Raw genomic sequence first — 15,228 nt, 5'->3', positions numbered from 1 at the left:
TGAGATACGTCGTCGACGTCTGACATAAGACAATCGGACGGTGTGTGACGTAGTTACCTGTCTGTGCAGCTGCGATGTTGATGATGGCGGCCAGCTTCCCCCGGCCTCTGCTGCGGCTCGCTGTGAATACTCGAGCACCGCTCACGGCCGCTTATCACAAGAAGGTAACTGGAGGGGCGGCGGATGGAGGAGTTTAAATAAAGCAGGAAATAACAACAGAAAATGCTGGAAAAACTCAGCAGGCCAGGCAACATCCGTGGAGAGAAAATAGAGTCAACGTTTCGGGTCAAACCCTTTGTCAAGACGAAGGGTTTCGACCTGAAACGTGACTCTATTTTCTCTCCATGGGTGTTGCCTGGCCTGCTGAGTTTTTCCAGCATTTTTTCCCAGCATTTTCTGTTGTTATTTCGGATTTCCAGCGTCTGCAGTATTTTGCTATCATAAATAAACCAGGGCCTGCGTCCACTGCGAATGCGCAGGGTGGGTGTTTTTTTTTTGCCTTGGGTTTGGGTCACAAGCAGCAAAATACTGCGGATGAAATACAAACAGAAAATGCTGGGAAATAACTCATTTGGGTCCGGCAGCCTCTGTGGAAAGTTAAAGTCTCAGGTGTTTGCGTGGGTTTCCTCCGGGTGCTCCGGTTTCCTCCCACAGTCCAAAGATGTGCGGGTTAGGTTGATTGGCTATGATAAATTGACCCTTAGTGTTAGGGGGATTAAATACGTGGGGTTACGGGGATCGGGTGGGATATGTGTTGGTGTAGGGGTTACGGGGATCGGGTGGGATATGTGTCGGTGCAGGCTCGATGGGCCGAAATGGCCTCCCTCTGCACTGTGGGGTTTCTGTGATTCTGTTTCTGTGATTCTGTGAACAGCCAGACGACTGGCTAAGAAGGACAGGTTCAACTTTTTTTTTCCCCCCACCAACAATTGTCGACTGAAGCCAGTTAGATAACGAAATAGTAACCGCAAGCTCACCGGACACATTTAAACACGAACTGATGAATGTGAATGAGTAACTGCACTGTTGCACTCGCCCAGTGACTTTGCCCTCCTTACAAAGTTGGTGGTGGACAGCTAGACCGCCTATGCCGGTTCAACCAAAGCAAGAGACGATTAAGCTTTCGTCAGGGCCGCGACCTGAAATGTTAATCTTACAGGTGTTACCTGACCTGAGTGTTTTCAGCATTTTCTGTAATAAGTGGAAAATTGAGTAGTGGGAGGGGAAAGACAAAAAATCTGGAGGAGTTTGAGTTAATGGGCAAAGAGTCACAAGCATTCGTACTTTGCAGTACAGGGTATCCCGCTATTCCTCAGTGTTGTAGAGGGTAGACTCTGGAGTATAATCGATTCTATTTTGGCTGCTTCTCAGAACAGAAATGAGATGGAGAAAACATGGGTTTTCAATCAATAATTGAACAATATCAACCTTTCTCTCCTTCATGGAGAGGGAGGAAATTAGTAGCTAAGTCATATCTGTGGTAGAGGGATTGGAGTGATATTAGCACATTTTTGGAGTAGGTCAGTTGCCAGTTCTCTCAACATGGCACATTTTATGACATCTGTGGCAAAGTTGTTCATCAGTTGGAGAATGCTGCATGATGTGAGGGATCCTCGGAGTGAGAGAATTGCATTTTGAATCTTTCATGTTACTGATTAGAAGCTGGTGGTGAAAATTTGACACCCCAGTTGAATTATTTTTCAAGTTCTGTGATTTTTCTACTGTACAGGTAGTGGACCACTACGAGAATCCCAGAAATGTTGGATCCTTGGATAAGAATTCAAAGAATGTTGGGACCGGCCTGGTTGGCGCACCAGCTTGTGGTGATGTCATGAAACTGCAGGTAAAAGTGTTTCACATTTGTAGTAAAGGGGCTCCCTTAATGGCTCAGTTGGTAAACTTGCTGTTCATACGGACAGGGATGGGGTCAAGGTTTCAACCTAGTTCTCGGCTGAAGTAGCTGATCTTGGCTAGGGTGTAACAGTTGGCCTCAGTGTCACTGGGTTGGGCAAGTTGAAAGTTACCCAGAATTCCTGCTGTTGATTTGCTATCCATTGATCCCTACGTAGTGTGCGCATTGGGTAAAGACAAGGCCACATTTGAACTGTCTAGCTTCACAAACAAAATGCCAGATGGCTGCACCCCCATGGAACCATACTCCAGCGAGAGTTGGTGTCCTCGGGAGAGGAGACCCAATTGGGTGGGAAGCTGAATAGTGATGTCACACTAGGAGCCCTGTAGTCTCTTAACTGGCGGTCTTCAAACTGATCTTTGCAGGGTATGTCTGGAAATATTAACCTACTTCAGGGGCAGGGACAACTTGCCCCGAACATTCAAAAAAGTGCCAACCGTCAGGAAACAATGCTATCATTGCAGAAAATTTGCTGTCTCTTATCCTTTTGTATAATGTCTACTAAATTTAAACACCAACAATTAAAGTGACGCTAATTGTTGGATTACCTGTATTCTTGCTGCTTGGATGCAGTGGTATTCCAGTATCTCTGAGCAGAGCACCACAGTTGCCAAGTGGTGTGTGGGATTTGCTGCTGGTATTTGTGAACTTTGCAGATTGACACAATGTGGAGGTGCAGCTGTAAGATCACTTGTGCGGCTGACATTGTTTACAGGAGTGAGCACTTATGTACATCTAATGTCTTTGGAGATGGGTACTGGTATAAAGTTGAACATCTTTGTCCTGTTCAGTGATGTTGTGTGACTTTAGACTGTTGTAAGCCAGCAGATTTGCTTTTTCTGTAATCTGTAATGCAATACTGCATCACGGGTTCTGTTGAACACTGAAGTGCCAGACAGTGATGAGTTTTCTGGAGGATTCCTTCATCCTGTAACCTTCTATCCTGTTTCATCTAGTTTGACTGATCTGGAATTCTCCACTCCAGTCTTTTCTAATAGATGTGCCATTCCCTAATCATTCCCCCTGCCCCATGCGATATTTCTAGCCGATTTTATCCCTGAAAGGTCAGGACTACATTGAAGACAAATGTCTCCTCCCCTCTTGGAGGAGCTTCCCCAGCCTCTTAAACTGGCTTGGGAAAATCTGTGGCGTGGGGAGACTGCAGCAGGCAAAAGAACAGCAACGTTGGCTGCTCTTTCTCCTCAACCATCCCCTTGAAGTTCCATGTTTGAATGTTTGCTGCAATTCTGCCAGGCTAATGCTGAAATAGATTGGGTCCTGAGTGATGTGATAGAGATGTTAACTCGGTGAGGGCAAAGGTTACAACTTGTTTGCATTTGGCTGTTTTCTGTAGATCGAAGTGGACGATGATGGGAAAATCATTGATGCAAGATTTAAAACGTTTGGCTGTGGCTCTGCAATTGCTTCCAGCTCACTGGCTACAGAATGGGTGAAAGGAAAAACGGTAAAGACATTTAATCTTCAAACTATATCTCTTGACACACTCTATGTCTGAAGTACTTGAGTAGAAATATCACAGAAGGAACCAAAATGCCCCTTTTTAAAAAATAAATAAATAAATAAAATAAAATAATAATAATAAAACGCCAGTAAAAGTAAGTACTGATCTCAGTCACTGAGGATAGGTTTGTAACGACCCAAGATGTTACTAGTTCCTCTGCAACAGAAAATTTACATTAGCAGATATCCTCTCTGCCCCCCCCCCCCCTAGTTTCTGACAACCCATGACTAGTCTGTTGTCTGGTTGAGATTTTGTGAAATGCACTGTGAATTCCTGGTACTTTCTTCTTTCACAGCAGTAGTAGAGATTGCCTGAAAATGTATCTCTGAGAACAGCTTCTGTATCATAGAAGACAAAGACCTGTTTATAGGAATTGCTATTAGACCAATTGGAGATAAGCTAGTGCTAAAATCCCCAAAACAAACACTAACCAATAGGACAGGAAAGTAACTTGCTCATGTGGCACTGATGGTAGGGACACGAGTTGGCTTGCTCTTATTTTTCTCCTTGTGGGAAATGCATTGTCCAATTCTGACAGATTGAGATTCTGACCTCCGAGTGTGCACCGTTGCACGATACTATGGGGCCACATAGTAAAATCTCTTCAAAATATTCAATATGTTTCTACTGCAGCTTTTAAAGTTTATTATTTGCTCTTGCTATATTTTCATGCCTCATGGTATCATTGGCATTCACTCAATTGCAGGTTGATGAAGCCTTGACGATTAAGAACACAGACATTGCTAAGGAGCTGTGTCTTCCTCCAGTCAAACTGCACTGTTCAAGTAAGTCTGGATTCATTTTATAGTGATGGAAAGCAGACGTGGCTCATTGGTTTGATAGCACAAATGACTTGAATTTGTATGGTGCCTTTAACATTTAACAACGTCCCACAACACTTCAGAGTTGGGGGAAATCAGACCTGAGTGAGAGAAATAGTGGGAGGTGGCTGAAGGCCCGGTTCAAGAGGTAGGTTTTAAGACTTTTTGACGGAGAGGGATTTGGGGAGAAAATTGCAGAGTAGGGCAAGGTGACTGAAGGCTCAGTCACCAGTGGTGGAGCAGAGATACTCAAACCAGATTTGGCAAGCAGAGGGTGCAGATTAGAGATTCCGTATGTCACTCCTCCTTTGACTCCACATCCATTTTTGTTTGATTTAAGAACATAACATAAGAGCAAGATAAGGCCATTCAAGCCTGCTCCGCCATTCAATAAGATCATGGCTGATCTTCCACCTCAACTCCACTTCCCTGCAGTATCCCCATATCCCTTGATTCCCTTAATATCCAAGAATCTATCGATCTCCTCTTGAATATACTCAACGATTGAGCCTCCATAGCTCCCTGGGGCAGAGAATACCAAGGATTCACCACCCTCTGAGTGAAAAAAATTCTCCTCATCTCGGTCCTAAATGGCCAACCCCTTATTCTGAGACTTTGACCCCTGGTTCTAGACTCCCCAGCCAGGGGAAACATCCTCCCTGCATCTACTCTGTCAAGCCTGTAAGAATTTTGTATGTTTCAATGAGATCACCTCTCATTCTTCTAAACTCGAGAGAATATAGGCATAGTTTGCTCATAGGACAAACCCGTCTAGTGAACCTTTGTTGCACTCCCTCTATGGCAAGTGTATCCTTCCTTAGGTAAGGAGACCAAAACTGCACAATACTCTAGGTGTGGTCTCATCAGGGCCCTATATAATTGCAGTAAGATGTCTTTACTCTTATACTCCAATCCTTTCTGTAATAAAGGCCGACATACCATTGGCTTTCCTAATTGCTTGTACGCCTTTGAAGCCCCTTGAATCATTTTTCCACGCTAAGGTTGCTATATCGATGGGCAGTGGACAAAGTGAGTCTTGGGGATGGGTGACCTAATGGAGTTTGCAGCTCTTTGGGTTGAGAAGGACTCTTGAGGTTATGCAATCGGGGTGAATTTCTGAGAAGCCAGGAAGGAGTAGTGGTATGAGGGACTGGAGTATTTGGTCGGCAACTTTGTATTGGTAACAGCATCTATAACCTGCTTTTATATGACTTCTCTTGCAGCCTCATTGTGCTCACTTTCCTGTGTGTTAATCTAAATGGTAGCACTTGCGCTTCTGAATCAGATGCTTGTGGGTTCAAGACCCACACCAGGACTTCAGCACATATTCTTGGCTGGCCTTTCAGTGCAGTACTTTTCTTTCTCCTCTGCTTAAAGATGAAGGAGGCAGGAGAGTCTTGTTGATTCTCCAGAAACTCTGCGGCTGCCCAGATGGCACATAGTTTTTGGAGCAAAAGACCTCAAGCTCTGTCTTTTCATGCTACCTCCAGGACTTACTCCTTTTTTATTAAGACCATTCTACCCATTCTACTACTGATCTGAGGTCTGACCTTTTTACAGAACACACAAGCTACATTATGGCCTGAATAGTTCAGAATCTGGTTCCCTTCAAAATAGCTGGGTTGGAATCGAGGTCTGTGGAAGGAGGTTCAATTGAGGGGACAATGTCTGGCTCAATTCCTTACTCTGGCTCAGTCAAGTAGATGTTTGAATTTAAACTGCATGGTTTAATTGGTTCTCTTTTTGTTTCAGTGCTGGCAGAAGATGCAATTAAAGCTGCTCTGGCTGACTACAAAGTGAAACAACAAAAAGAGAAGTAAATGGATCCTAACGAGAGATTACCAAAGTCCCCATGCTTCTCCAGCAACTGCTAACTAAGGGTGTAACTATTAGTGACTGCGTTGGGTAGTGGAATTTCATTAAGCTAAGGGAGGAATAAATAATCTGCTTAAATAAATGTTGCATTGTAAGAAAGATAATAGCCATCCATCAGTTTATTAAATGGACTCTAATGTGTGATACTGTGTGCCTCGTTTTCATGGATTATAGAACATTATTTTTGGGAGGGTGTTAGTATTAAGATCATGGATGAGAACATGTAAACACATGAACATTAGCTGTATAATGACCTTGATGGTATGTGTACAGTTTTTACACATACACACAAATAAATAGTTTATTGGCCCAGTAGATTTTGTTTGGGTTTCAATAAGTTTCAGGAGTTAACAGCCTTTGTTGTAGCTGTTAAATGGTTCACAACCCAGTGGTCATGGGCTCAATCCCACAACTGTCCAGTTCTGTTGATTGTTTCTTTTGAGAGTGGCGCATCTTACTCCACCTGTGGAATATGGGAACTGAAACAGAAGCAAAACCAATATATTTCATCTCTACCTGCACGGTGCTCTGTCTAGAATGACACTAGTATCACATCTTTAACTACCCAACATTACCCCGAAGATGGTGAAGCATATCATTTTATTTGCACCTTGTCAATCAATTCCTTTTAAGTTAAATGATTCACTAATCCGATGTTCAGTGAAATTTGTATGATTTCACGTAACTGTAGTAGAAGGTTGTCTGAAATGCTGGGTGATTATTTTTGAGTTGCAGTAACTTGTGTATGTTTGTGCTAACAGTCATTGGAAAACAGCAATCTGTCTAATGGAACTAATATAAAATTGCCAGCAACGGGTGTATTTTGAATTGTATTTTCAGATTACACTGGTGCCTAATTAAGCGCATACTTGAAAGTGAGGTCAGGAAATACTGACTTTTACATTTGCCATAAGTGATCAATTATTCTTATAAACAATTCTCTAAATCAGAGGCTACTTAGAGCTGCTTTTTAAATGTAATAATTTGAACCCGCTCAGATTTTCCTTGTATGATCTGTAAGAAAATGGTCTTGGTACCAATTTTCCCATCTGAAGGCTGGCATGTAACTTGTGTTTTTTGGGAATTTTTTTTTTAACCATTTTTCCACAGTAGGGATTTGGAAGTCAGTTGCATTTTAAATCAAAGTGTAACCTTAAAGTTCTCTTACAACCATATGCTACACCTGCAGAGATGAAGAGTTTATTTGTTAATCGGCCAGGCGCTGAAGACGTACATTAAAGCTAGATGGCCCAGTTTCTGGATTGTCACGGCTGTTCCCCATTCATTTTGAGAATAACAGCATGTGGTTTTGTGGGACCAACTCTCAAAGTAGGGGAGGATGGGAGAAGAAAGGTATCTGGTTTTATTGACTGGCTTACTGATGACTTACTGAATGAGGAACAAGTCCGAGGGACAACCCTTGCTTTTTAAAAAAAAAAAGGCACAAATGGACATGCGAAAGCCAAGCAGTCCATCTGGGAATGGTCCCTAGCCTAGATATGGGAAATTTGCTCTGGTCCAGCCCAGAGGTGGTCAGCACCAGAAGACTGGGGAAATCAGGTGAGCCTGCTAATGGAGATAGTGTGGTATATAATTATTTATTCATGAGTTATTTGAACTTGGTTAAAATGAGATTTGATTGTATTTGTTACTCTATACTTGCTTGTCTGTAAAATAAAACCGCTTAACAATTTACATCAGGCCTCCTCTCTCTAAAATGTTTCCAGTCTGCCTACTAAAAGATTGGAGAAGGGCACATGTGGAAGACAAAATACCCATTTCTGATCATAAAAAGGCTACTATTACATCCTGGGTTACACTTGTATAAATCGATATTGGGCAATATGGGCATACCTGAACACACAACACGCCGACCTATTACAGAAGTGAGGAGTACGTTGGAGAATATCTACGGTAAAACTAAAATTTGTAACGGTGACTGAGTAAACCTATTGTAATGATTTTACATAATATACATATGAGGAATTCTACTGAGTACTTTTTCTGTTTTACTTTCAAATCAGGAAAAAGTGCAGTTAAGATGACTGAGTTTTTAAACAATGAAAGTAATGTTTGGCTGATTATTAAATGTAACTTTTTAAATAAAATGGCATCTAAAGTATGCAAACCGAGCAAGGATAAATAGTCAGAATTTATCTGACTAAAGTTTAAATCTTGGTCACAAACTTAAAACAACAGTTTTTTAATAAAACCTTGACAAGCCTTACAAGTTATATACTGAGAATTTCAACAGCTTGATTCTCGGTAATGTTTTGTCTTTGATTTTGGGTGGGAGGGAACTCCCTGGAACATGATCCTGGGTACTGGAACTACTAAACCATCGCCTAATTGTCCATTTTCACAGCAGCAATTACAAGTGCAGTAAGACCTTGAGCTCATCTGTGCTCTTGTTTCGAGGCCACTCTCCTATCAGAGGGGGGCAGGGGACAAGAAAGCCACATTTGCAAGTTGAGCCTTACAGTTTGGAAGGATTTCTGCCTTGTGATGCTGACAGCAGCCAAAAAAGACTGCTACTGCTACAACTAATGTCTGCTAGCTAGGCAAATATATTTGATTAAGGTGGCTACCAGCAAAACAAACACTAATGCCTGTAACAACTTGCTGTTGTCCAGCACGAGCAAAATCTAGACTCCATTTTTGAAAGTAAAAAGCTAAAATATGTTGGCGTGGAAAAGCAGCTTTAAAAAGAAAACATTTTGACATGTACCCTACACTCAAAGCTAAATGTTAAATTAATAAGGTTTTTTACAATATTTCAGAGGCCATTATTACATAAAATGTATGGGCACAGTAGCTATGATGTAGAAAAAAGCATTTGCAGAGTGACCGTGTACTCTGTCTCGTGAAGCTATTAATTTCATTAAGGAATCTATTGTTTTAAGTACAAGCAAGAAAACGAAAGTATGCAAAACTGTAATTTACAACAGTGGTGGATTTTGACAGTTAAAGGTTGCTTTTCTAGAAGGTTTGGGGAACATGTTAAACCAGAAGATTTTGATGTTTTTTGATCCATGATTTAGTGCACTTCCAGCATTTCTGTGTTTAATATAATTCTGCCTTTCAAACCAAGAATTTTTTATCCTGAAAGAGCTATACTCACCATCTCTCTGCCAGTTTTGCAGTGAAGACAGAAGCCATGTGATGTGACAGTGCACAACATTGAAACTTAGCTGCAGTGGGTGATGGGGTACCTCAGCAGAGCAGCAAAAGTTTGAATAGGATGTTGCGAGCTCTGCTGATTTTTAGTAGCAAACGGACATTGGATCTGAAAAGCTGAAGCTTATGTAGAATGGGGATGGTTGGCCTATATGCATTTGTGCTATTTTCTGCAGTAAGTATACAGTTCTGCAGCAACAAATAATGAAATATCTCCCATTCCCATTAGTGGCAGCATATAAAATCATAGAAATTTATGGCACAGTAGGAGGCCATTCGGAGGAATCAGTTTTAATATGCTGCTGAGGCATTACTGATGACACCAGCCTTGTCTCTTGCATAGGAACAAAGTCAGATGCTTATACCCCGGACTTAAGTTTATATGTAAAATTATGATATTGCAGATTGATCAATTTTCACTTACACAAATGCTGAAGTTAATATGCAGCATTCATGATTTCTGCAGGTGCCACCAGGTACACCATCAAACATATCCATCATTTCTGCATGTGTTTTTAAGGACAAGGATTTCTGATGTATGTATATTCCCTTCGTTTCCCATGTCGTGTATCATCCCTGGCTGTGAAGACAGGCTGACCACCCTGCTCTCAGGATACGGCTAGCGTTGCTCTAATTCTTCTTAGGCAGTCCTTCGGAAGCGAGGATGACTTGCTTCCACATTAAAAATGAGTTCTCAGGTGACTGATGAGTCCAATGTGGGACTTACAGTCTCTGTCACAGGTGGGGTAGACGGTGGTTGAAGGGGCGGGTGGGTGGAGTGCTTGGGTTGACTTGCGCTGCCTGCGCTTGCCTTCCGCTTGCTCCCGGCGAAGAGACTCGAGGTGTTCGGTGCCTTTCCGAATGCTTCTCCTCCACTTTGTGCAGTCTTGGGCCAGGGATTCCCAGGTGTCAGTGGGGATGTTGCACTTTTTCAAGGAGGCTTTGAGGGTGTCCTTGAAGCGTTTCCTCTGCCCACCTGGGGCTCTCTTGCCGTGTCAGAGCTCCGAGTAGAGCGCTTGTTTTGGGAGTCTCGTATCGGGCATGCGGACGATGTGACCTGTACATCGGAGCTCATCGAGCGTGGTCAAAGCTTCGATGCTGGGGATGTTGGCCTGAGTGAGAACACTGACATTGGTGCGCCTAGCCTGCCAATGGATTTGCAGGATCTTGCGGAGGCAGCGTTGGTGGTACCTCTCCAGTGCTTTGAGGTGCCTGCTGTACATGGTCCCTGTCTCTGAGGCATACAGCAGGGAGCTTACTGTCAACAAGGCCAGATGTCAATGACGAAGTCCAACACTGCCTTCAGTGTGCCAGTGCAGCCTTCGTTCGCCTGAGGAAGAGAGTGTTTGAAGACCAGGACCTCAAAGCCGGCACTAAGCTCATGGTCTACAGAGCAGCAGTGATACTCGCCCTGCTGCTCTAATAGTACCCACTAGGAGGTGCATGAGAGCAGCCTCTGTGCAACACCTCCTCTTGGTGGCGGCGGAACTCGCCTGGTGGAAGGTGTATGGCACAAACCCATTCGTTTTCTTGCCAAATGTAACACTGTTGGAGCAAAACAGCCTGTGTTTATATTTAAATAGTGTCACAGTAATGGTATGTGCCTGCACCTTGAACAAGTAGCCTTTAAAATGGAACCACGCGGAAGCAGATTTAGTGGTTCATCACAGCACAGCTGAAACAACTACAGTATTAAGGAATCCCCCCCCCCCCCACCCAGTTTTGAAAAGTTGAACCGAATGATAAAACAGGGGGTCAACGTGCTGGCCAATCAGAACTGACTTCTAACAACACACTGATGGAGCAAGGGGCATTAAAGGAAGAAAATCAAAGCACCAACAACACAGACCGTCTCCAAAAGAAATGCTTTAGAACTCTGAGCATCTCCTCCGATGTGTAGCAGCACTAAGGGAAAGTCACACACCGCCTAATCCAGGGAACCGGGCACAACTGTGCATCTCTGCCACAAGCGACGGCCACATCGTGTGACACATCACAAATCTGCCCCACTTAATGGCATATAACTTTGTATTATGTATATATATATTTTACGTATAAAGGCTTGAAGATGTACACTATTTTAGGTTGTTTTGAAGTGCTTGGCACGAGTTCCTGATAACCCCCTTTGTATGAAGAACCTGCAGTGCAGCCACCTTCTGCTGTAATGCTGCACCATTTTTCTTAAAGCTACTGTGTCATTTATTTTCTTGCTTACAACATAACAGCAAATAATGTGACATTATGGCAACGTATTCACCATCTTGTGCGATCAATGCGGTTGTACATACCCAGTTTGACTTCGTTCCGGGAACACCATGTGCCGGAAGTCTGATACATCGACTGCTTGGAAAAGTTTGCTCTGTAGTCTGTCGTTCATTGTTTTAAAAATAATTTAATGTGGTTACATTTATTATGCTAAATGCATCAGATGATGGAACACTTGTGACTTGCAACATTTATCCTTTTTAATAAATAAATTTGGCAGATGGAAGGAAAATAAATGTAAAATATCTGGTGTTCAGACGATCGATGCATTACTTAAATTCTCTTCAACATAAAATATTCCTGGATTCTTAGATTTAAAAAAGAGTGGAGATGCCGGGGATTGAACCCGGGGCCTCATACATGCAAAGCATGCGCTCTACCACTGAGCTACATCCCCTACCTGTACAGGTAACTCAATGAAATACATAAAAAATTATTTGCCTATCGTTGCATAAAAGTTCAGTTAAAGTTGTTAAGTAAAGCAGTCATACAGAAAAAGCTGCCTTTGTGTTGCTCATTCTTTGGCAATACACGAAGAATGTCAGAGAAGAAAAGACCATCTAGCCTGTCCCATACAGTCGGCCTGTCTCATGCATCACGATTAAAACTCCCTACTCACCCAGAGCCATGTAATCTCCTGTGAGAGGCAAAATGTATTTTCCATTTCAACTGTATTAGTTGGTGTAGGTCACTGGTGTAACTTCAGGGTCCGTGTTTCTGTGCAATCTCACTTGATCCTATAGATCACAAGATAATTACAGATGAGGAAGGTCATTTAGCTCATCTTAATTCATCAATCCAAAATGACCCTACGCCCCCACCCCCACTGTTGTATCTAATTGTTTCCTAAATTATCCCAGGGTGTTCGTTTTGACCTCTCTGCCCAGAAGTCCATTGTTGATCGCTCTCTGCATGACGAACTTTCTGATATCAATTCTAAAATTACCTATTGTGGTAAACCACTGTATTGTATATTGCCACCTCTGGGTGGCGCTGTGTATGGAGGCATGCCTCAGCTGACTCCACCCACCACTGTGTGGGTTTCGTTCAGACTTGTTCAGTCACTCACGAAGAAGCATGGTCTCTTCTTAGCTAATAAAAGCCTTATTCATCTCTTCTTTCGACTCATCATCTCTTCTTCGACTCATCACCTTTTATGAAGTAATTGATAAGCGTATCAATTTTATTAGCTAAAAGTTAAATGGCGACACCTGAGGAGCAACAACAGCAACGGATACAGCAGACATTGCTGAGAGCCCTCAGACCACCACGCCTGGACCTCGACCCTCAAGATGTGGGTGCATCAGCCAAGTTTGAACACTGGCTGAGCTGCTTTGAATCCTTCCTCGCAATCTCACAGGTTACAGAGGAGGATCACAAACTGAAAATTTTGACCGCCCAGGTGAGCCATCAAGTATATATGCTAATCCGGGACTCTAATACGTACGTGGCGGCCCTCGAGCTACTAAAAGGGCAATATACGCGCCCAGTGAACACAATTTACGCCCGACACCTCTTGGGATCCCGCAGGCAGCAACCGGGAGAATCGGTAGGGGCATTTGCACGGGCGCTACTGGCACTCTGCAGAGACTGCGATTGTAAAGCGGTAACGGCTGTGGAGCACGCGCAGGGACTCGCCTGTGATGCCTTCGTCAGGGGCCTCCAGTCAGACCACACCCGGCAGAGACTGCTAGAAAGCAAGGAACCCGACCTGAAGACGGCCATTGCCCTTGCGCTCTCGTTAGAGGAGGCCCACCGAAACCTCGAGGCATACCCCCGTAACGGCGCCGAGACATGGCAATCGAAACCGTGGGACACGGGACCGCCGCCCCCGGCACCAACCGCTGCAGCGACCCAACCGAGACAGCAGCCTCCGGTAAGAACTGCTTCGATGCCCAGTAACCAGGCCCAAAAATGCTATTTCTGTGGCCAGTTAAAACATCCCAGAGCGCACTGCCCAGCTAAGACAGCTACCTGCTCGGGCTGCGGGAAGAAAGGCCATTACGCTAACGCCTGCAAGGGGAAGCCAGCCAGCAGCGCAGCGTGCGGGCCGTGGGAGCAGCCATCTTATCCGCCATTTTGTGTACCCCCGGCCGCATGGCATCCGCCGCCATCGTATCCAACGCACTCAACCGCCATTTCGTCACCGGAACCGACCACCGTCTCGGCGGATGACTATAGTGACTCACTAAGCCACATACTGGCCTCCGTGACGCTGGATCAAGGCCACCCTCACCATCTATCCAGCTCCATGATGGATATCGCGGTAAACGGCCGCGCCACCAGTTGCCTGATCGACAGCGGGAGCACAGAGAGTTTCGTCCACCCCGACACGGTACGTAGCCACTCCCTCACGATTCTGCCAACGCACCATCGCATTTCTATGGCGTCCAAGTCCCAGTCAATGGACATCAGCGGCTACTGTGTGGTGACCCTGTCAGTAGGGGGCACTGAATATCAAAAATTTAAACTGCTAGTCCTGCCCCGTCTTTGCGCTGCCGTCCTGCTAGGGTTGGATTTTCAGTGCCACCTTAAGAGTGTCACACTAGCATACGGTGGACCCCTCCCCCCACTCACAGTCTGCAACCAACAACTTTTAAATCGCCCGCTGCAAACCACCTGCAGCCTTTCCACATTAAAAGTCCCCCCCCCTCCCCTGTTCGCTAACCTCACCCGCGACTGTAAACCCATCGCTACCAAAAGCAGGCGGTACAGTGCCGGGGACAGAGCTTTTATCAGCTCTGAGGTGGAGCGGCTCTTGAAGGAGGGCATTATCGAAGGTAGCACTAGCCCCTGGCGAGCCCAGGTTGTAGTCGTTAAAACCACTGCAAAACGCCGCATGGTAATCGACTACAGCCAAACCATAAACCGGTACACCCAGCTGGACGCGTACCCCCTCCCTCGCATATCTGATATGGTCAATCAGATTGCGCAATACAAAGTATTCTCCACCATCGACCTTAAGTCAGCGTACCACCAGCTGCCCATCCGCCATGAGGACCGCCAGTATACTGCCTTCGAGGCAAACGGCCGCCTCTACCACTTCCTTAGGGTCCCCTTCGGCGTCACCAACGGGGTTTCGGTCTTCCAAAGGGAGATGGACCGAATGGTTGACCAGAACGCGCTGCGGGCAACCTTCCCCTATTTGGATAACGTCACCATCTGCGGCCACGACCAGCAGGACCACGACGTTAATCTAGCAAATTTCCTCCGTACGGCCCAACGGCTGAACCTAACGTACAATAAGGAAAAATGTATGTTTCACACCAAGCGCCTGGCCATCCTCGGCTGCGTGGTGGAGAACGGAGTCATCGGGCCCGACCCCGACAGAATGCGCCCCCTAATGGAGCTACCCCTTCCCCACTGCCAAAAAGCACTGAAGAGATGCCTGGGGTTTTTCTCCTACTACGCCCAGTGGGTGCCCCTCTATGCAGACAAAGCCAGGCCCCTCATCAAAGCCACCTCCTTCCCCCTGACACCAGAGGCGTGTGCAGCCTTCACTCTTATCAAGAACGATATCGCGAAGGCCGCAATGCACGCGGTGGATGAGTCCATCCCCTTCCAAGTGGAGAGCGATGCCTCCGACTTCGCCCTAGCCGCGACCCTTAACCAGGCGGGCAGACCCGTGGCCTTTTTCTCAAGGACCCTCCAGGGCC

The 15,228-nt window shown here is 45.0% G+C and overlaps 1 protein-coding gene and 1 non-coding gene across 2 annotated transcripts; one reads left to right on the top strand and one right to left on the bottom strand.

The window, feature by feature from the left end:
- The first annotated feature begins 11 nt into the window (after positions 1-11).
- Positions 12-7,825, top strand: iscua (iron-sulfur cluster assembly enzyme a). The gene is made up of 5 exons (XM_085961724.1): positions 12-164; positions 1,730-1,843; positions 3,267-3,377; positions 4,141-4,219; positions 6,008-7,825. The coding sequence occupies exons 1-5, from the start codon at positions 75-77 to the stop codon at positions 6,073-6,075; spliced, it is 462 nt and encodes a 153-aa protein (XP_085817850.1). The 5' UTR covers positions 12-74; the 3' UTR covers positions 6,076-7,825.
- A 4,072-nt stretch (positions 7,826-11,897) lies between these two features.
- Positions 11,898-11,969, bottom strand: trnaa-ugc (transfer RNA alanine (anticodon UGC)). Its single transcript has one exon. It is a non-coding gene; the product is annotated as a tRNA-Ala (tRNA).
- Between the last annotated feature and the right edge of the window lie 3,259 nt (positions 11,970-15,228).

The sequence above is a fragment of the Somniosus microcephalus genome, chromosome 19 (genome assembly GCF_052327205.1).
Source record: "Somniosus microcephalus isolate GS21.2 chromosome 19, FLI_Smic_1.0, whole genome shotgun sequence".
NCBI classification, from domain to species: Eukaryota; Metazoa; Chordata; class Chondrichthyes; order Squaliformes; family Somniosidae; genus Somniosus; species Somniosus microcephalus.
Note: the sequence above shows the minus strand (reverse complement) of the source record. Positions and strands in the feature narration are given on the sequence as shown.